This window comes from Panonychus citri, unplaced genomic scaffold (genome assembly GCF_014898815.1).
Source record: "Panonychus citri isolate SS breed McGregor unplaced genomic scaffold, ASM1489881v1 Contig00115, whole genome shotgun sequence".
In the NCBI taxonomy this organism is placed as follows: domain Eukaryota; kingdom Metazoa; phylum Arthropoda; class Arachnida; order Trombidiformes; family Tetranychidae; genus Panonychus; species Panonychus citri.
Window position 1 is genome coordinate 321,888 of NW_026515520.1, and position 21,781 is coordinate 343,668.

The 21,781-nt window shown below is 31.4% G+C and overlaps 7 protein-coding genes across 7 annotated transcripts; 4 read left to right on the top strand and 3 right to left on the bottom strand.

The window, feature by feature from the left end:
• The first annotated feature begins 3,082 nt into the window (after positions 1-3,082).
• On the top strand, positions 3,083-3,787 carry LOC128390110 (uncharacterized). Its single transcript, XM_053349782.1, has 2 exons — positions 3,083-3,264; positions 3,335-3,787. Exon 2 carries the CDS (start codon positions 3,368-3,370, stop codon positions 3,785-3,787), a length of 420 nt encoding a protein of 139 aa, XP_053205757.1. The 5' UTR covers positions 3,083-3,264; positions 3,335-3,367.
• Positions 3,776-5,553, bottom strand: LOC128390106 (protein tumorous imaginal discs, mitochondrial-like). Its single transcript, XM_053349777.1, has 4 exons — positions 4,762-5,553; positions 4,168-4,684; positions 3,973-4,070; positions 3,776-3,900 (listed from the first exon to the last, which is right to left on the bottom strand). Exons 1-4 carry the CDS (start codon positions 5,414-5,416, stop codon positions 3,830-3,832), a joined length of 1,341 nt encoding a protein of 446 aa, XP_053205752.1. The 5' UTR covers positions 5,417-5,553; the 3' UTR covers positions 3,776-3,829.
• Positions 5,554-6,016: 463 nt separating this feature from the next.
• LOC128390105 (phenylalanine--tRNA ligase alpha subunit-like) lies at positions 6,017-8,254 on the bottom strand. The gene is made up of 3 exons (XM_053349776.1): positions 8,101-8,254; positions 7,426-7,954; positions 6,017-7,174 (listed from the first exon to the last, which is right to left on the bottom strand). Exons 2-3 carry the CDS (start codon positions 7,876-7,878, stop codon positions 6,110-6,112), a joined length of 1,518 nt encoding a protein of 505 aa, XP_053205751.1. The 5' UTR covers positions 7,879-7,954; positions 8,101-8,254; the 3' UTR covers positions 6,017-6,109.
• A 64-nt stretch (positions 8,255-8,318) lies between these two features.
• On the top strand, positions 8,319-9,316 carry LOC128390111 (AN1-type zinc finger protein 6-like). Its single transcript, XM_053349783.1, has 2 exons — positions 8,319-8,592; positions 8,865-9,316. The coding sequence occupies exons 1-2, from the start codon at positions 8,463-8,465 to the stop codon at positions 9,011-9,013; spliced, it is 279 nt and encodes a 92-aa protein (XP_053205758.1). The 5' UTR covers positions 8,319-8,462; the 3' UTR covers positions 9,014-9,316.
• Positions 9,317-9,465: 149 nt separating this feature from the next.
• On the top strand, positions 9,466-13,674 carry LOC128390112 (fibulin-1-like). The gene is made up of 5 exons (XM_053349784.1): positions 9,466-9,710; positions 10,084-10,506; positions 10,553-12,019; positions 12,109-12,400; positions 13,050-13,674. Exons 1-5 carry the CDS (start codon positions 9,638-9,640, stop codon positions 13,501-13,503), a joined length of 2,709 nt encoding a protein of 902 aa, XP_053205759.1. The 5' UTR covers positions 9,466-9,637; the 3' UTR covers positions 13,504-13,674.
• Positions 13,675-15,289: 1,615 nt separating this feature from the next.
• On the bottom strand, positions 15,290-17,007 carry LOC128390109 (splicing factor C9orf78 homolog). The gene has a single exon (XM_053349781.1). It carries the CDS (start codon positions 16,812-16,814, stop codon positions 15,885-15,887), a length of 930 nt encoding a protein of 309 aa, XP_053205756.1. The 5' UTR covers positions 16,815-17,007; the 3' UTR covers positions 15,290-15,884.
• Positions 17,008-17,165: 158 nt separating this feature from the next.
• On the top strand, positions 17,166-21,562 carry LOC128390107 (damage-control phosphatase ARMT1-like). The gene is made up of 4 exons (XM_053349778.1): positions 17,166-17,314; positions 17,593-17,687; positions 17,823-18,271; positions 20,547-21,562. The coding sequence occupies exons 2-4, from the start codon at positions 17,647-17,649 to the stop codon at positions 21,386-21,388; spliced, it is 1,332 nt and encodes a 443-aa protein (XP_053205753.1). The 5' UTR covers positions 17,166-17,314; positions 17,593-17,646; the 3' UTR covers positions 21,389-21,562.
• Positions 21,563-21,781: the final 219 nt, after the last annotated feature.

Here is a 21,781-nt window from a genome sequence, read left to right on the forward strand (position 1 = left end):
ACAATAGAGGAATTTCTGTGAAACATGCAAAGTTAAAGATGATAGATGACATTTAACTAAATGTCAAGAACTCAAAAAATATATTAAAAACTGGAATATGGAAAGAAACTATCACATATCATTAATCTCATCAAATACAAAAATGGAATTAACCAAACAAGAAGAAAACGCTGACTCAGCTGATTCCCTCCCTAATGGGAACCAGTAAAGAAATGGTAACCAAGCCGCCAATAAAAGGCGCACCCACATCACTTTAAATTATTCTCATATGCGAGTACATTGGATTTTGTATTTGATTCATTTTGAAATGACAACAAACAGTGTTGATTTTTATTTATCACAAGAAAACAATCTTTTGTGTATCTCTGATCATGGCCAATCACAGCAACAACAACAACAGCAACAATCATCAACTGAGTGGACCAATGGGTCAACAACACTATCGTTAGTTCATCATCAATTACACCATCATCAACAACAATCATCACAACAATCACAACAAAAACAACAACAACATTCTGACACCTTATCCCCTGTTTCTAATCCCAGACAAAGTCCAACTATAACTAAACGTTACTTGACCGAATACATATCGGAAAATGGCTCCGTCAATGACACTTGTAGTTCTGTCCAAAAAGTCACGGTTGGTGAATATGTGCCTTAGACTAGGTTATAGACTTTTACAATCACAATGCCGGTTAATTTCGATAAATATCGACCAGATCTCGTTTCATCATGGAAGGAGGTTGTCGATGCTGTAGTCAATTGTCTCAATTGTTCTTTGGTTCATCGTAAAGGAGTGAACAGGTGCCAAAATTTTGAAGGATGTTTATAGATATTTGGTAAAAACGGAATTTGGTTTTAATGAGATTTATCTTGATTATCATTATGATGTTTAATTTGAATTCATTTCTCTATTTCTGATTCTTTGTAATACTTTGATTCTAAAAAATTTGCTGATACCTGTATTTTTCTAATACTAGGTTAAAGCAATCAGGCAAAATTTTATCTATTAAAGTTGATTAATTTATGAGATGTATTATTTGTTGTTGAATCATCAACATCTCAAGTGATGATGAGGATGAAAAAACCAAACCAACATCAAGAGCGTGTTGGTGATTCAAAACAAGAATTGAACGAACGCCACCTCGTGTCTGTCTACCGATTTATTTGCCATTTCTTTCAAAAAGAAAATTGAATGAAAAAAAAGAGTAACCCAAAAGTTACCATTAGAAAAAGAAAGAGCCAAACAGGATGATAAATTCTCTTTCTTTTCCTCATCTCTTTCTAATTCTCTTTCTTTTCATCATCTTCTTTTTCCTCTCTTAGGTTATGCTGTTTGTTATTTGTTATTCTCTGTGTTGAAATTTTGTTCACTTTTTGCAAGCAAGTTCAACGTTCATCCATTTACCTTTAATTTTCTTCTTCTTCTTTCTAATTATCTGATTTACTTTACAATTAATTCAATTGTTATTGACCATCACACTTAACCAATTATCACCTGTTCACCTTCAACCTCAATCAGAACTTAGGCCCATATTCACCAACCGTAATTAAAAGCAGTGATCAACTAATCCTGAGATCAGACCGATTCCGAGTTTAGACTAAAAAGTTGTTTCACCAAGCTTGATTAGTTGATTCCCGATTCTTTGATTTTGGGTTCAAATAAAGTTGAAGGAAAATCAATTGAATATTAATTTAATTAGGAAATTGTCCCTAAGAAGGTCTTTTTTCCTTATTTTTGCATTTTTACCCCTAATTTTAATTCATTTTTTAACCAACCGATCATCAAACAAAACAACGGTCACAACAATAAAAACATATTTCTCTTTAAACAAAAGCGGTTAATTTGAAGGGGGTGAATTAATTAATTGTTTATGCAAAATACTTGAAATTAAGATTGATTTCCAAACAATTAACAAGTTATATGATTACAATGATCAAGTAGATAAAATAACCTATTGAAGCACACATAATCGGTGCATTTATACACCGCCAAAATGTACTGGAAAATTCTGTATATGTATTGTATATGCAAATTTTTATCGTTATCATTGCAGCTTTTAAGTGTCTCTCTTATGAAACATTGAGTCACAATTGATACACTTTAGCTTACAACGATAAACATGAAATAAATCACCACAACGAACACCTCATATTTCGACCGCAATTGTGATTAGCTGGAACTCGCTTAAGACACTGATAACATTGGTGTATGCCAAGATGAGTAAAAAATACAACTTTCTGACCATCGTAGGTACCCCTAAAAGCTAGAGAGAGGTTGTGATTAGAGAGTAACAATCAATATAACTTTATATTTACTTACCTCTGCGCTTGTAGAGAGAAATTGATTGTTCACTTAATTCAACAATTAAGAGGACACCGTTCTTAGTTCTTTTCCTTTGAACAAACTTAAAATTTTCAGGTGTTAATCCAATCGAATAACAAACAGTGGCAACCACGGAAATATCTCTCTCGTTGGTACAGGGAGGTAAGAAAGTTTGTTCCACTTAAGACCCACCCCTCAGATGCGCAATAAGTGAATTTGATTGTTGACATTTTCGCTCATAAATAATTAGTTTGATTTCTATTTTTTAAATTAAGCGCTTGTACCAAACGCATTTTAAGCCTCGCCCCGAGGAACAAACTTTCTTACCACCCTGTAGATGGTTTGTAGAAGCAGATCCTTGGGTTACACAATGTCTCTCGCTCAATAGTCCGGATAAACCTAAAGGGTGTGTAGTTTAAAAAGTTCCCTTTTTGAGATAAGAAAATAGCAAAGGCAAAGGGTAAGAAAAAAATTTTATCTAACCTTTTACTTGTTATTTTCTTATCTCAAAAAGGGAACTTTTTAAACTACACACCGTTTAAAACAAGTAAATTTAAAATTGAAATTATTGGAGAAATTGAATGTTGGCATTAAAAGAAATAGGAATTTAAAAAATCAACATTATCTTACCTAGTTGAATTTGCCCTTTCAGAAAAGATTTCATCATGACCAACAAAAACTGGTACTTTTACACCAACATTAGGAACAATAGTAACCAGATTGATATCAGGAATTCTGTCTCGTAAACTTCGCGTTTACAGGATGAATGTATTGAAGAAGGAGATATCAATTGGGAAATCGAAGCTGTTGAAATATCACCCGGTGAATCTTTACAAGATAAATCAGAATTATGTCATGTTGCCAGAGGAACGGATGCTCTCACATTACTAGAATACTCGGTGACAAGAAATAATCTGATTAACGAACTACACGAGGTAGATAGACTATACGAACGATTGTTTAATCACTTAATCTAACAAATTTTTCCGTAAATTTATCGACTAGATTGAAGGATTTTTCGATCAACGTATTTTCGAGATGAAAATGGAGGAAAATGTTCTATCTGAAAATCAATTCCAAGGAGCCCCGAACATTTTACAAATGACCACAGCGGAGAAATTGTCAACCCAAATGAAACAAGGACAGAAAATCCTCCAAATGATGACCAATGAAAAGACCAATTTGATCTTCATGATGAGAGATGACCGTAAATACATTGACAATGCTGCTGACAAGATGAAAATGAAACTCTCGTTAGCGGATAAAGCTCTTGATAAATCTAAATCGTTACAAGAAAAGGCTAAAGATGAATCATTACAGGGAGAAAAGGATTTTCCGAAAGTTCTGTTTGTCAGATCGATTAAAAGAATCTCCAAATCCCGGATTATGAGAATTCAAAACATGAAACTTTTCATTTCTATCATATGGATTAGTAAACCAATGAAATTTACAATCTAAACTCAATTTATTGATCTAAAAAACTTAACAATTAACAATTGGTTATCCTAATAAGGCTCTTTTGATTCTGGTAAAAAATCCCACTTTTTGGTCTTTATCGATATATTTTTTTCCTAAATGAACGAAAAGAGAAAAGAAAATGTTAATAATATTGTTAATTGGGAATCTGTTAATTGAATGATTACCTTCGGTTGTATCTAATATTCCATCAATGGTTCCTGAATTATCTTCGTCATGGAGAGAATATTGTTGCCAAATTTTCTTCTGACGTCGAGATAATTTTCTGTAAATAGAAAAGATTTCACGGGGATAATTGTTTTTGATTAAAGTTTCCATACAAACAATAAACATTTTCATGGATAAAATAATTTGAAACTTACTCGGGAATCTTTATCTTAATATGAACAATATGATCTCCATAAGATTGATCTTCTTTAAGCCAACCTCCATTTTTCACTTTAATCTTCTCATGGGATTGAGTTCCACTCGGTATTGTGACGTCAAAATTTGAATAAATTCCCTTAATTGTCGTTCTACCTCCTAAAACTGCTTGACTTAAACTAATCTCATTGGTTGTATGAATATCATTTCCATTTATTTTGAAATAATCATCGTCTTTAATCCGACAAGTGACCAAGATTGTTTGATCTCGAATGACTAGTTTTAAGACTTCATCATCTCTCACACCCGGAGGGACATTGAAACTTGCCATTTTACTTTGAATTTGATAGCCTGTCGCCTCACAATCTGGACAAGGGTGTTTCAAATACTCTTTGGTTCCACCACAGGCTCGACATTTGCATTTAACGGTAATCGGTTTGGTAGAAATCGTTTCAAGTCCATTTTCATCGCAAAATGGACATATGATTGGCCGAAATCCATAAGCAGCTCTTGTTCCTAGAAATAAGAATAATAAAACGAATTCAATATTAGTATTTCTTTCCGATTCTCTAATTATTTTCTTCTTTTCCTACCATTGCATAAATAGCAAACATCAACGGTTCGAATCTCGAATTCTTGTTTACAACCTTTGGCCGCTTCTTCCACGGTTAATGAGATGATTAATGATTCTGCTGGAGTTGATCCCCAAATTGTCTCGGCGTATTGTCCCTCTTTGAGTTTTTCACCTTTGGCGAAAGGATTTTCCAGATCACCGAAAATGTTTCGAAAAAGGGTTTCACCTTCAACTGTTTCTTTCATTAGATTGAAATCTTTAGTTCGTTCATGGTGTTTAAATTGCATTCCCATTTCTTTCATTACCTGAGAATCATATTTAGATCTTTTCTCATCATCGCTTAGAACTTGATAAGCTTCCTGAATCTCTTGGAACTTTTCTTGACTCGAAGTCTCTTTGGAGACAGAATCGGGATGAAACATTTTCGCCAAGGCGATATAACTTTTCTTAATCTCTCTTTTATTGGCATGACGAGGAACACCAAGAATTTCATAATAATTTTTCTTCTTATTGTAACCAAAAACTGAGGTTATTCCTAATTGTTGTTGATAATTAACAGAAACTCGGAAAGAGTCAAAAAGTTGTTTACATGAACTGGTAAATAGAGTCGACTTGACGTGTCGACAATTAGTTAATCGATGACAGGATCTCAATAGGGAATTAATTGTCGCCATTTAGAACAGTTTTAGTTTCGATATTGTGTTCAATCAAATTAATTGGCAATCAGAAAACGAAAACATTTGAATCACTGAGAATAAGAAAGAAAAACAAAAATTAAATTCCAAGTAAAAAAAGGTAAACAAAACGATCCATCAATCATATGGAAGCAACAAAAATAAAGGAAAATAATAAAACCGCTCATTTTGAATCTAGAGAATTAGTTAATTGTAGCTTGGAAATTTTTACAATCAATTGAATTTTGGTTAACTAATTAATGGAAAATTGAATAGAATAATTTTGAAAATTTCTTCTATTCAATTTTGAGTGAAAAAGTTTCTTTGCTCATCATATTTACCTGTCAAATTGATTCTCTAGTTAATCTTGATAGATTAAAATTATTAGTTGATTAATTGTGGATTTAGAGTCACGATTTAATCATATGGAATTAGAATATTAAGAAAAGTATCTCATCAGATGATAACTTTGTTCTAGAAATAGAATTTAAATTTGATTATAATTAGAGATTAAAATTACTCTCATCAGAACCTTGACCTTTTTATTTTATTTTTTTTCATTGAAAAAAAAATCAATTAATCATCAGGATTCACATTAAATTTAAATTATGTAAAATAATTTAATGGATAATTAGTTTATATTCATGGGGAATTTAATTCGGAGGAATAATTTATTCAAATATATTGAGCAAATTAGTTTTCGTCAATAATACAAATTGGATTATTATAAACCATTTGTAGATCAACTTTGTGTCCAACTAAATCTCTTATATTATCAATCTTATATTTAATCATTGTTGGTCGTTCTAGTGAAAGTCCCCAAGCAATTACTGTTACGTTTTCAGGTAATCCCATAGGTAAGAGCATTTCAGGTCTAAAAACACCGGAGTTTCCAATTTCGACCCATTTCTTGAGTCCTTCATGGTAACTAAAAATTTCCATACTCGGTTCAGTGTATGGATTATAAGCTGGTTTAAATTTAAGGCTTTTGATTCCCAATTTTTGGAAAAATTGATCAAGAATTCCCATTAAATCACCGAGATTTAATCCAACATCAGCTACAACACCTTCGATTTGATGGAATTCGGCTAAATGAGTGGCATCCAAAGTCTCATTTCTAAAGACACGATCTATGCTGAAGTATTTCAATGGAGTGAAAGGTTCCTCTGGATTTTGACGATATCTTTCAGCTGCTTTGTACAACATTCGAGCACTAACGGCAGTTGTATGAGTTCGAAGTAAATTTTTCCGAGTCTCATCAATTTTCCAATCATATTTATATCCCTGGGATCCGAAACCTCCAGTTGAATGGACAGTTTTCACTTTCTCCAAATAGTCTTTAGGAAAATCATCGGAAAATTGAGGATCTGATATAAAGAAGGTATCATGAGCATCTCGAGCAGGATGCTGTTGGGGTTGGAAAAGAGCATCAAAGTTCCAGAAAGAGCTTTCAACAAAATTATTTGTAGGCATCTCGGTGAACCCCATTTCAAGAAAAATTTGACGAAACTGTTCTCGAACTTTTAACAATGGATGTAAATGTCCTCGATCTGGAGAAATACCCATGGCATTGAAATTATAATCCTTGAATCTTTTCTCTTTCCAAGTATCTTTTAATATCATCTCAGCGGTTATATCAGTCTCGGCCTTTTCAACCTTCAATGTAAATTGCGTTCCTTTGACTATTTGATAGCTTTTAATAACCACCTCCGAAATCAATTTTCTCTTTTTAAGATCGAGCTTTACTGCCTCTGGAATCTGTCAAGGAAATCAAAAGAAAAGCATAAAAAAAAATAGAGACAATAAATATAATATCAAATGCATGGAAAGTACATGTATATAAATATTCAAGGCAAAAAGTAAAATATATAATTGCATTAGAGTGCAATTTTTTATTCTCTCCTTCTTTCTTTCCCTTCTCTTAATTTAATTTTTTGCTTTCTCTCTCTCTTTTATCCATCGTGTAAATATATATAAAAAAAATGGAAGAATAAATAGCAGATACTCACTTCATTGAATTTACCCTGATTGAAAGAACGAAGATAAATCATAACCTTGTCATCAATTTCATTAACCTTCCTTGTCACAAATTGCTTCCCGTCTTTTTTCACCAAGGCCACCCATTTGAGAGCCAAAGCCTTGTTAAGTCCTAATTTACCTGTATTACCCTCTAATTTACTCATCAGCAGAGGCATTTCAATTCCATCTTCCCCTTCTGGAGTAGCAGCCCAAACCAAAGCCTCATGGGAACCTTTTGAAATAATTTGTTGACCCTCCTCGGTGGGTTGCCATTTTTTTTCATTTATTTGAGTGGTAACAATAAAGTCAGTGACATTTTCCAGGCTTTTAATAACACCAACAATACGCTGATGATCAACACCAAGTTTTACAGCTAAATCAAGTGAATTAGTCACTTCAGCCACATTAATAGCTTCCAGAACACTCTGATTAATATCAGCCATCTTTACAACACAAATATGAGTAGGAAAAACCAAACAGTATACACTATAAATTGAATATTACAATTCACCAAACAAACTGAATACATGTGGAGAATAGAAAGAAAAAAAAGAGAGAGAAGAAGAGAAGAAAAATTTAAAAATCGATTAACAAAAAAACATAAATAATTTAACAGATAAAAAGAAAAGAAATTTCAACCTCAACAATTAAACCAATTAACTTACCTTATAGAGAATAAGATTAAACATAAAAAACCCCCAAAGGGTTAATTAAGATTAAGAATAAAACAGATTAACACACACAAAGAATTAATTGATTAACAATAGAAATTGAAAGAGAAAAGAAAAATAAATAAAAAAGAATAGAAGAAATGAAAGTTCCATTGGAATATAAGAGATGGCAGGTTAGTCGTTTTCTCTTTAAGGCTTAAAGAGAAGTGAATTTGAAGCTCATTAGAGTTGAAGCTGTTTGAGTCGAGAGTTGGGCTTCTCAATTTGACATTTTGGTTGAAATCATTCATCTTTTTTAGAATTTTTAGAATTTTTTTTGTTTCTGGTGTTTTTTTCTGTGATTAGAATAATCAACAATGGCCAGTGCGATGACCTCACCACAACCTGAAGCCCATACAACGGAGAAGCCAGTTATTGATCTACCAAAATTACCTAAAAAAAAGAAAACCCGATGTACTCAATGTAAAGTTAGTGTAGGAGTTATAGGTATGTTTTCATCTTTTCTTTTTCTTCCCTTTTTTTTGTTTGGTGATCTCTTTCTTTTTCCTCTTTCTCCATCTCTTTCTTGCTATTTATCTCTCTTCCTTTATTTCTCTTTATTTCATTTTCTTCTTCATCTTTCAATTTTATATAATATAATACACAAATATACTAAACATCTTTCTAATGAAATTTTTTTCTTCTTTTCTCCTCTCCCTTTCTCTCTCCCTCCCTCTCTCTCTCTCTATTTCTGTTTGTATTGTGTGTGTGTTGTGAAGGTTTTCCTTGTCGCTGTGGAGGAATTTTTTGTTCAACTCATCGTTATGCTAACGAACATAGTTGCAGTTTCGATTATAAAGAACATGGAGCCGAGGAGATACGTAAAAATAATCCACAAGTGGTCGGAGAGAAGATTCAAAAAATTTAAAACTACAATCACAATGACTCTTGATGATCGATCCTCCAAGATTACAAACAACAAAAATTAAAGCATTACAAGATTTAAAACGCTCTTGTCTCTGCTTATCCATAATCAATTAATTGTCGCCTAATTCAAAAAAAAAAGTACAAGATCCTAGGCTCAAGGTTGTTTATATTGAAATTCTGCTTCAAACAAACAAACAAACAAAACAAAAAATAAATCACAGTTAATGGAAATGCATTTAACTTGATTAACTTACTGTAAACAATTAAGATTCTCAATTAAAAGTAACCACTGATAAAAGAGGAAGAGATTAATTTCTTGTTGAATAACTATTTTAATCATTGGTAATAATCAAGATGGATAAAGTTTAATTGCTCTTGACATAAATGACTTTGTTAATTGTAAATCATCAGGACCACTTTTAATTATCATCGATTGTATTTCTCTCTCTCAGTCTCTCTTCCCTTAGATGATTAACTAAATCAATTGACAATCACCACTTTCACTGGAAACAACAACAATTTACCTGATTAGTTATTTCTTCCCATAAACAAAATTAACTTTTCTTCAAACAATTAACTCGTTTTCCCTTTAAACAAAAAAAAAACAAATAGCAAATTAATCCAAATGATTAAATTAATTCAATCATCATCATCCATTTTATTATTACTCTGGTTGTCATCAATAACATCATCAGAAGGTGAGTTGATTAACCTAAACAATTAAACAATTTGATTGTTATGTCCAAATTGATTAGATTGTTGAAACTACGACAAAACAATTAAATCAAACCTCAAACGGAAATTCAATTCAATTGATTAATTTCCTAATTAGATAATAGAGATATTACCTGATATGGAAATTGATTAATTAGTTTTTCTTTTTCTTTTCTCTTCCAACTAATTGTTGGGAAAGAAAATTAAAATTAAATAAAACAATTTCGCCTTCAAATGGAAAAGTAAATTGTTTTCAATTTTAAGACAATTAATGAAAAACCAAATCAACTTAACTTTCTCTTCCTGGTTATGATTAATTAACTAATTGGTGTTACTCTTATTATTATTGATGAACAGATCATGAGAAAGTGATTGCTAATTGTTGTCAATCAGGAATTGATTACGCTGATCGTTGGCCTTCAATTGGATGTACAATTAACAATCAAAGTGTTTTAAGTAAAGTTAATTTTTCTCGTGATTCTTTACCCTCATGTGAGATTATCTTTCGTCTTTGTTGTACCTCTCGCCACCAATCAGTTAATTGTGATTTAGGTAAATCATTGGCATCATCATCAAGTGATCCATGTTTATCAACAATTAGTTATACTCGTTATGCTGAACAATCAAATTCAGTTTATGATTGTTGCCAATCATGTAAATTGGGGATCACCGCAAGGGAAGAGGGTCGATCTTGTTCATTAAAATTACCACCATCACAATTTAACTCAAATTGGATTAAATCATTCACTGATTGTTGTTCAGAGTCATCACCCTCATCACTCAAATCAATAACATCATCATCATCATCATCATCATCATCATCATGATGATAATTCCCATGAGCGTGAAACTGATTCAACTGAATCAAAGGTTATTTGTGAAAATGGTTTCATTGAATCAAATGAAAGATGTAATTGTAAATCGGGTTACAAACTAAATCAACTTGGATTAAATTGTATTGATATTAATGAGTGTCTCGAGTATTCAAGAGCCTGTGAACCTTGGGAAGATTGTACTAATCAAATTGGATCATATAATTGTAGTAAAAAACCAATTGATCAGTTGATTAGATCAAATCAATTTTCACCTTACCCATCAAGATCATTTTGTCCAACCGGATTGACTCGAGGTGCTTCAGGTTCGTGTATTGATATCGATGAATGTGTCCACGAACCTCCAGTTTGTCACCCGACCTTAGAGACTTGTGTTAATGTACTTGGTTCGTATCGATGTGAAAAACGATCACCACCAACGGACCCAAATTCGTGTCCCAATGGTTACCGATCAATTAACTCAAGATGTATCGATATTGATGAATGTTCAATTGGTATGCATCGATGTCGACCTTCAGTTGAAGATTGTGTTAATCTACCAGGTTCATATGAGTGCCGATCGCGATTTGAGCGTTTACGGGAAATTAAACCTTCCGATGATGGACAATGTGACTCAGGTTATACTCGAACCCGAGAAACGGGTAATTGTGAAGATATCGATGAGTGCTATGATGCAAATCGCTGCCCAGATACTCATCGGTGTATTAATATGCCGGGAAACTTTTTGTGTATCCGGAAAAATGAATGTGGCACTGGTTATGTTTACAATGTTTCCAGTGACAATTGTGATGATATCGATGAATGTGAATCATCACCAAGAATCTGTGGATCATCAATGATGTTCAAATGTGTCAACAATCCGGGAACATATAAATGTGTCCGAATCGCTTGTCCACCAGGTCAAAATTTATTACCTGAAGGAATCTGTCAATCGATTAAATGTCCAGTTGGTTATGAGAAAAATTCTCAAGGAAAATGTGAAGATGTTGACGAATGTACAATTCCAGAGCGATGTCCAGTTGGTCATTCGTGTATTAACCTTATTGGTACATATCAGTGTCGATCAATTTGCGAAAGTGGACTTCGTTATGACTCTCAAAGGGTAACTTGTGTTGATATTGATGAATGTGCTGAAGGGTCACACAATTGTCTCTCAGGTCAAACTTGTACCAATGGTTATCGGTCATTTTCTTGCTCCTGTCCACCAGGTCAAAAGTTAGATGAGTATCGAAGGTGTATCGATATCGATGAGTGTGCCAAGTATGGACCAGAGGTGTGTCCAGTTAACTCAATTTGCGTCAACAAGGAAGGTTCATTTGATTGTATCTGTCAAAAGGGTTATCGGCAATCACAATACTCACAAGGATGTGATGACATTGATGAATGTCAAGAAACACCCTGGGTCTGTCCAGATAAATGTATAAACACCCAAGGGTCATATATATGCTCATGTTCACCAGGTATGAGAATAATAATTTTCTTAATCCTTTCCTTTTTTTTTTGCCTTCTTCTTATCTCTCTTAATCTTAATCTTAATCTCTCACCACAGGTTACAGATTAGCTGATGATGGAAAGACTTGTGTTGATATTGATGAATGTTCATCTAACATGTCAAATTTGGCACTTTTTTGTGAGGGTAATTGTACCAATACCGCTGGTTCGTACATTTGTTCATGTTCAGAGGGATTTCAAGTTCGAGATAATCAATTCTGTGATGATATCAATGAGTGTTTAATATCAAAACCTTGCGGTGAATCAATTTGCTTAAACACAATCGGATCATATAAATGCTTTAATCAAGATTGTCCTCAAGGTTATATCAGAGACACAGCTCATACTCAGTAAGTAAATTGAATGACAATTAAGTTAACAATCAGTGCTTATAACCATTCACATGTTTACAATTACAATTAACCATTTTTGAAATTGATGAGATGCAAAAATATTTCAAATTGATTACATTTTGAAAATCTCAACTTTAATCAAAGTAAATCAATAAGAATGATATAATTATTGTATTAATATTATTGCTTCAACCTAATAATCAATTGATTGAGTGTTGATAAAAATGATTTAATTGTTAACTAAAAATGGTTACACAAATTATCATTAATTATGAAATTAGTTTAAATCAGTTTGCTGCTATAAACGGGAGATATTATTAATTTATTTAATAGTATGTCAACAATTAAAATAAATCATCAATCATTGACAATTAGTTAATGTTGACTTATTGATTAGTAACAATTAAAATTGAAGGTTTCAAGATGATTAGTTAACTATAATTGTTTATGTCCATACAATTGAGATTGATCTGATTTTAAATGATTAATCAAAATTGAGTCTCTCTTCAAGTGACACACTAATAATAATAATACATATAAATTAATCATTAACGATTTAGATTGATGATTAGAATAAATTAAATTATAAACAATTAATGATGAAAAATTGTCAATCAACTAATCGTTTAATTGTTTTGAATTTTAGTCGATGTAAAAAACCTCGGAATTCAGTTCAATGTGTCGGCGATAAATGTTATGAGATTTACAAGAGACCTTTATCTTATTCATATTCATACATTTCGATACCATCGGGGGCGCCGATTCCACCCACCGGACGATTGGCACTTTTCACCGCCCGAGGGCCGTTGATTCCCGGTTCTGAGGTGATTTTCAAGCTGAATGTGACCAATGTTCAAGCCGATAATTCAGTAGAACCTGCGACTCGAGATGATTTTCATTTAACTTCAGTTTCCAATGAGGCGACCATATCATTGGTAAAATCTTTGAAAGGTGAACAATTAACTAAATTAGAACTTGATTTAGATCTTTATCAAGGTGATCTACCCTCTGGAACAACTAAGATCATTCTAATGTTACACATTGCCAAACATCCACTTCGACAATCAAGACGACAATTAACAAATGATCCAAGAGCTTAATTAATAATCTAATCAATTCAATTAAATTGTCTTACAGGTTCAAAACCGCAACTTGAAATATACAATTTGTAAAAGTTAATCAAATTGTAATCATGAAACAGAAAATTTATTAATTATATTATAATTCCAATCAGCAATTAAAAAGTTAATTTATTTATCAGAGAAAACTAATTCATCGTGTTAATTGTGATTTAACTTTTTCCTTCAAATAGTCCAAAGAAATAATCACGAAAAACAGAAAAACTTTTAGAGGATTTTCAGAACTTTTCAACTTCGAAACTGAACCGAAAATAACATATTCGATACGAGTTGATTTCGATAGTGAATTCGAAACTTTTATGGTCTTAGATTTTACCAACACCATTAAGATTCAGAAGTGACCTTTTAAAGGTCAGAAAGTGACCTCAAGAAAATGGTCGAAAATCGAAAATAGTATCAGAAAAAAAGTTCTAAGTCCTGAAAGTCACGAACTCCTTTTACCGTTGATCATTTTTTCAACTGATAAAGTTTAGGAAAATCCGTTCAATCAACACAATGTTATCAAAAGAATTAATTAATTCGTACACAATCAATGAAACAAATAATCTCTTAATTAAATTAAAATTGCTTTTCCCCCTTTTCCTTTACATAGCTTTGTTTACTTAATACTATTTCCGGTGATGTAATTGTTTGATCACATGTTATTGAGAGTCAAATCAAATTAGTTGGTTAAATTGATGAGATGAGACAATTCAATTGTTTGTTTGATCTATTAATAGTTTCGTTGATTGTTATAAGTGTTGATCTAGATATTGGTGATCAATTAATTAATAACTTGCGCTAAGAAAAACCTAACTAATTTATTAACTTTTGTTAACTTATATTCTAGCAGTTTATATCAGTTAGTTAATCGTTAAGTTCACAAGTCAATTACAATTACGATTAATTGTTCTTCAAAATAGTTCCCTTGGTCTCTGATTCTAAACCAAGTCAACAATTAACTAATATTTCATTTCCAATTCTCGAGGTAATTGTTATTCTCGGAGTCACTTAAAACTAAATCCCGATTAAGTCAAGATTATCAGTTAATCATTAATCCAAACAATTACTATTATAATCAAAGTGTTGTTTCCCCAATTATCAAAAAGATAAACAATATTGGGAGTTTTCTGTTGACAAAATGATTAATTATGATTCACAAGTAACTATTGATTACGTTGACTAATAACTGGATTTATTTAGTTAATAAATTGTCACTTTTAGTATCACTGTAATGTTTGGACTTTTTCATTGACCTTCCCGATTGTTGCTCGAAACTTTTATGGACATTACGAAAAGTTTTCGATCAACTAAAGGTCTTCATAAAACTCGTGATAATTTCACCGGTGATTTCCTTAATTGCGAAGATATTTATCTCTATTTTAATCAGATTCTGATTTTCTGATTCAATCAATTTTTCACTTTTCACAATTAACTGTAAATTGCGTATCATTTGTTAAACCAATTAGATTAAGTTGATTTGGTGAAAATAAATAAATTGATGGTTTGTAACCCAAACAAGATTAATGGTTAAGATAAATGTAGTTTGCAAATCAAATTAACTCTAATTGTTAACAGTTAATAGCTTATTCTACTTTTCTCGCTCTATTGAAATTTAATCGTGTTTCTATTAAGATGACGAACCCAATTAACTAATTGTTATTTAGTTGTTAATTCATTTTCTTTTTCCTTCCTTATTGTTTTTTTTTCTCATCTCCGAAATCTGAAAATTTTTTCCCTTTTCAAATACAACAATTAAGAATACAAATCATTAGAAAATGAATGACAATCTTTTCATTAAGATGTAATCATGTAAATATATATAAATAAATCAACCAATTTAAATTGTTGATTGTTTAGATTAGGTCAAGTATAATTTGCAAGGAAATGTTATCATTTTTTTTTTACATATGAAAGTGCTGATTTACAATAATGGATCAACCGATAATCAAATGGTTGATTAGCAGAAGGAAAAATCAATCTGATTACAATCAATTTATGAATATGAGATCATCAATTTACAGATAAAATTAAATCAATTGTATTGTTTGTTGCTGCTTTACCAAAATACTAGTTGTAAGGTTAATCAATGAATCAACTGATTTTTGGTCTTATATATTATAATTGAAATTGATTCCTGATGGGTTAACCTTCACGATTAATGGGGATGATAAGTGTAATGGTCAATTGAAATATAAAGATTGATATTGATACGAATTTCAAATATTAATGATGATTGGTAGTAAAAAATATAGAAACTACTGACACAGTTTCTCCTTTTTTCTTTTGATACTTTTCTTCATTGATTAAGATATTCGCTGGTCTTGTGATGATCATATTATAATGATGAGGATGAAAAGCTTTCATTTTCTGAACTGTTTTTTGAACTTTTCAAAATGATAATCATCAGTAGCTTTCTCTTTACCAGGGAACTTGAGCTTTGATTTATTTTGACCCGAATTGGTACGAAAGTAACCTTGTTTAGGTTCATCTCCAATCTGGACAACAGGTTCTTTAACCAAAGTAGTAACAGGCTTATTGGTTATTTTTGGTCTTTTATTATTGTGATCTGAGGTATCAACATTGAAACGATTATGTTGAACATAATTAGCGGCCACATTGGTTGGTACTAAGGTTGAATCTCGACTGGTTGAACGATGGTTTAACTTTCTTTCCATTAATTTGATCTTGGCTTCTTCAGTTGCTTCAATATTACGAATCTTCTCATCAATACCTAAATCAACTTCAGGTATTCCACTGAGCATTTGACTTGATAACATTTCCTCATTCTTTTTCTGTTCATCTTTTAATAAATTTTCCCGTAATTCATTAAATACTAAATCATCTGGGTCAATTAGTTCGCGTTTTGTTTCATTTTTATCCATCTTTACCAGGCCTTTTCTTTCAGCCAATTGCTCCTCAATGTATTTTAACATATCTTGATCTTCATCTCGACGATTTGTTTCCACTGAAAATATATTAGCCAAATCAAGTGATGTCATTAATCCAGCATAATGTTCAGCTTTTACTTTAGCTTCTTGAGTCTCCTGACTGCTGATTGTTAAAAGATCCATTGCATTAATCCCTTTGTTGTATCTTCTCTTTAATGATCTTGATAATTTCAATTCTTCCAATTTATCCCATTCGTCGTCACCTTCACCATTATCCTTTTTATTATCCGTTGATTCTCTGGTATCATCAACAACACCATCATCTTCACCTTCATCAGCAATTTTAGTCCTTAAAGGCTTTTTCTTAATACTTTTGAATTTAATTGTTGGTCCTTCCATCATTCAAAACAAGAAGAAGAAAACAAAAAAACAAACCAAAACGATTGATAATTTAAAACACTTTTTTCCACTTTAAATATTATTCTTTTCCCCACAAACTTTAGAGCAACAGATAAATCACAATCAGATTAACAAACTGATCCAAAAAAAATATCCAATGGAACAATTAATTGCTACTAATTATTCAAGTGATTGTTTGTTTACAATTTTTTCCATTTTCAGAAAATTGAATAATTTGAATTCTATTCTAACCAACACTAGATGGCGCTGTTGATCGATACATCGAAAGCCTCAGAAAAGGTTAATCAATTTTAATTAGAATTTAATTTTTTGATTAATTTTTTTTTCTAATTTCCATCAATTAACTCGTGAAAATGTTCTATTTGATTTGAAACGAATTAAATGTCAACAGTTAACTTGGTGGTAAATATAAGAGAATAATTGATTGTTCAGAGAAAAGAGAAAACAAAAATAAATCAAATTGGAAAAAGAAAAATTGAAAAGTAAGTAAACATAAATTTTCAATTCTTTTTCCTTTTCTATAAGAAAATTTAATCAATTGAACAAATTAGAAAGTCAAATTTATTCCATTGTGTTCAATTGTTCTGATTTAATGTTAATTGTTTGTCTCTAATTTTATTCGTTTCTCAAATGTTATCACCATTTTGTACTTGCGCGTATCAAGTATCAGCTACTCATGAATCTTCATTTTGTATTCAAAGGTATCCAACGATTAACTGATTAATTTGTTTTCTCTCTCTTTTTTTCCTAATCAATTTAGATTTTGTACAATTATAATTTAACGATAACTGATTAGTGATAATACTCTTAGATCATGACAACAATACCCGAGCCAATCGCTCCTGTTGATAAATCGTAAGTATTAAAAATGGTTTACCTTTTTGTTTCCATTTCTCGCTCATGTTTATTATTTTTGTCAACCTTCATCTTTCATTAATCTATCGTTTATTGGGATGATTAACCTTTTGTTTTCTCTCTATTTGCAATTAGATGTTTTGCCTTTCACACAATCAGTGAAAGATTACCCGAAATTCTGGTTAAAGGATTGGACTATTTTCGACGAGCATATTCATCCTTTATTACGGTCCAACATTTGAATCTTAATCAGGAAGAGAAGGTTAATATTGAAGAAGAAGCAAAATCAATATTAGGACAATTCTCAAAGTTACGATATGAGATGATGACCGATAAACAATTAATCCTATTAGATGATAATGGTGATGATATTTCAATTTGGAATCGATATTTTAATTCATGGACTGAGAAACTTGGATCATGTCCAACATATTATTCAATTCCATGGCTTTACTCTGAATGTTACATGTACCGACGAGTACGTGAAATTTTTGCTCGAAGTAAATATTTCACTAAATTCGATCCATTTTTTGAACAAAAGCGAAATGCCCTGAAACAATCAATGAAGGCAACAATCATGTTAGGTTGGTCCATTTAAACTATTACAATAAGTGTATTTATCTATCCGATTGTGATTATCAAATTGGTTTTTGTTGGCTTCATTTTCACCCTCTCATGTCAATGGTGTTTATTGAACTTGAGTTTTCATCACTTTTTGATTGATTCCTGAAACTGTGAAAGGATCCAATTTATTTGCTTGGTTAATCATTGACAATAATTATCAACTCATCATTGACATACAATAACCAGAAGCTTATAATACATTATTACATTGGAACAATAATTTTCTCTTCAAATTTTTTCTCCTTCATTTTAGCATTGAGAAGATGAGATTATCTCTTTTTCTTTTATATTTACAATTTTCACTATTAACATTTTTCATTCAGATTTCCAGGTCGCAAGAAAAAATCACTCTTGTCATTTTATCCGATAAACAGTTCACCTCAATCCGACACGGAGTTTTTGGCCTTCCAGTTACGGTGTACAAATGAATAACTTATCATCCTTTGGCATAACGATAACAGCAAATATCAATGAGAGAATAACAAATAACATGTGAATCGCCACGAGTGGAAGATAATTAAAGACGACAACTACCTTTAGAACACCTATGGACAGTTGACAAACATTTAGAAGACAAAGAAACGGATATTCTTTAATTATACCCAAAAGTCCAATGACATCGAAAACAATGGACATAACAAGTGACCCATAAAGACAAGTTACGATAACAACATGATCAAGATTAAAGCAACTTGAACGTCCATGTCGAGATTCAATCTCTTTGGTAACCGATTCCACTGAACAGATAACATACAAGTTAATTATATAATCAAAGACTAGATAGATAATTAGATTAACTTTAAGAATTGTGAGAAGTTGATTTGATCCATCAAAATGATTGGCAAAACTTTTCCATCCTGATAATTTGAATCTATTCACGGAACTGTTCATTATATTTGGAGTATTGGAATAAGGAGATTATTCAATTACAGAGATCAATGAGAGGAAATTCAATACAATCAATATTAATCAACACTGATGATGATGGCGATGGTGATACTCATGATGATGATGATGATGATTGGACAAAAAAAAAGGTAACTTATGATGTAAACAATTAACTGTCACTTCTTGACGTTGTTGTTGTTGTTGTTTGAAAAATGTTTTAATCTTAAATCAACTGAACAAAAGTTAACTTCAAATCAACAGTAAATTGTAAATTCTGACTACCTGTTAATGATACCTGATGATGATGATAATAAGTTAATTGGTAAAAGTAATAATACTTTTTCTTTCTCTTTCTCCTCTCTTTTTTCAGCCATTTTTTTTCTGTCGTTCAACTTTAATTGATCTGTATTCCAATGTACTCCGCCCGTTGATTGTTAATCACGCTTTCAGATTCAACTATACTCTTTGACCTCGAATCACTTGAAAAGTAAAACGTTCCGTTCAAGAGAAGATGATCAATAACATGAAGATGATGATGATCATCTTCATCTTTTCATCGTCATTATCATTCACCATCATGGAGGCAAATAGATTGTTAAACAAGCTCGTTAACATGATTGAGAGTGAATTTGTCATTCATAAATGATTTAGAGGAAGACAATTAATTGGTTTAATGGGGCAAATAACTTATAAATCGAGTTGAGTGTTCAAATTGTAATCACTGATTGTTAATCTATTTTTTTGCTGATGCTTTCATCACTCTATTGTCACCAGTAATCAGTGAAAAAAAAGATGAAGCAATTTAAACCCACCCTTACAATTTGAAACATATCATTATCAAGTTGATTAAGGAAAGGCTTAATTTCATGTTCTATCCTTAATTCAACCAATTAATCACAACAACAATACAATCAACTCGATAATTTGTTTTTTTTACTGTTATTTGTTTGACTTTATAACTTTCAAAGCTTCTAACCACTTTCAAAGTTAATTGTTACACCAACAATTAAGTAGTAAAATCCTTTTCTCGCTTGACTAATTGTTAATAACCAATTCCCATGAATATAATTCAATGAATATCGATAATCATTTAAATGATAATCATGATGATTTGAGTATCGCTACTTAAATCACGATACCAATGAAACGTTAATAAGGTTATAATCCTATTGATTATTAATCATGCAATGAGTTGAAAATAATTGATGTTCGTCTTAATCATTACCACAAAAGCCAATTTAAGAAATTGATTTGTTAATCATGAAATAATCACAACCATGTAATCAAGTTAATCAACTTTAATTTACTAATTAACTTTTTTACTTGTTCTTTTCCCTCTATTTTTAGGTGAATATGTTTCTCGATTGAAAGTCTCATCGGAATCGTTAAAAGATGAAACAATTAAAATGTTTGAAATTTCGCTTTGGGGCAATAAATGTGACCTTTCACTGACCGCTGGTGAAGATTGTTCTCAAACCTCTAGTCCGTTGGACGATCTGTCCAAAATCCGACCTAATATACTCATTAATGATAGTGAACACTTATGGTCATCAATCAAGAATCTGATCTCATCTTCATCTTCAAAACCTTGTCTCGATATTGTTTTGGACAATGCTGGCTTCGAACTGTTTACCGATCTATGTTTAGTTGAATTTCTTCACTCATCTGGCCTTTTACCTGTCGATAAATGTACAGTTCGTTGGTACGTTAAAACTATCCCATGGTTTGTTTCCGATGCTCTAAGATACGATTTCCTTTGGACAATTGACCATCTGATCGAGTGTAAAGAATCACCTTTACTTCAATCATTAGGCAACAAGTGGAAAGGTTATATTACCAACGGAACTTGGATGATTGTTGAAGATCAATTTTGGACTCTTCCGTACGATTTTTCGAGCATGAGAACTGTCAGTCCATCTTTGTACTCACAATTATCACAGGCTAAACTTTTAATTTTTAAAGGTGATCTTAACTATCGTAAACTTGTCGGCGATTTAGCCTGGGAAAATACAACTCCCTTCGAGGTCGCTCTTCGAGGTTTCCATCCCACTGATCTTTGTACACTTCGATCAATTAAAGCTGAAGTTTGTGTTGGATTTAAAGACGAGTCCCAATGGTCATCATTACCTGGCGATTGGATGAGATCTTCTGATTTCGCTGTTATTCAATATTTAGCTAAAAAAAGCTAAAATCGCAATTAAACAATTGATCAGCTAATCAATTGATCTTTTAATTGTTCAATAGCTTTGTTAAAACAAATCATAGTTAAATGATTAACTCAATCAAACTGCCTTAAACTTTAGCTCTTCATCAAAAGTGTACTATTAATAAATTAACTAATGATCTAATTGTGTAACAATTAATTTATCGAGTTACATTTTAATCATTTTAAACTAAAATTTACCTTGATTGTTGATTAACTTTTATTCATCAATCTCATTGGATGGTTGAAATAAATAAATTAAAAGACAATTAAACTTTTTGTTATGAAAAATAATTTATTTACAATAATATTCATTCAAAAGTGATCAATCTTAACGATGAAAGTTATTGAATGATAATAGTAATTAAATTTAATCAAA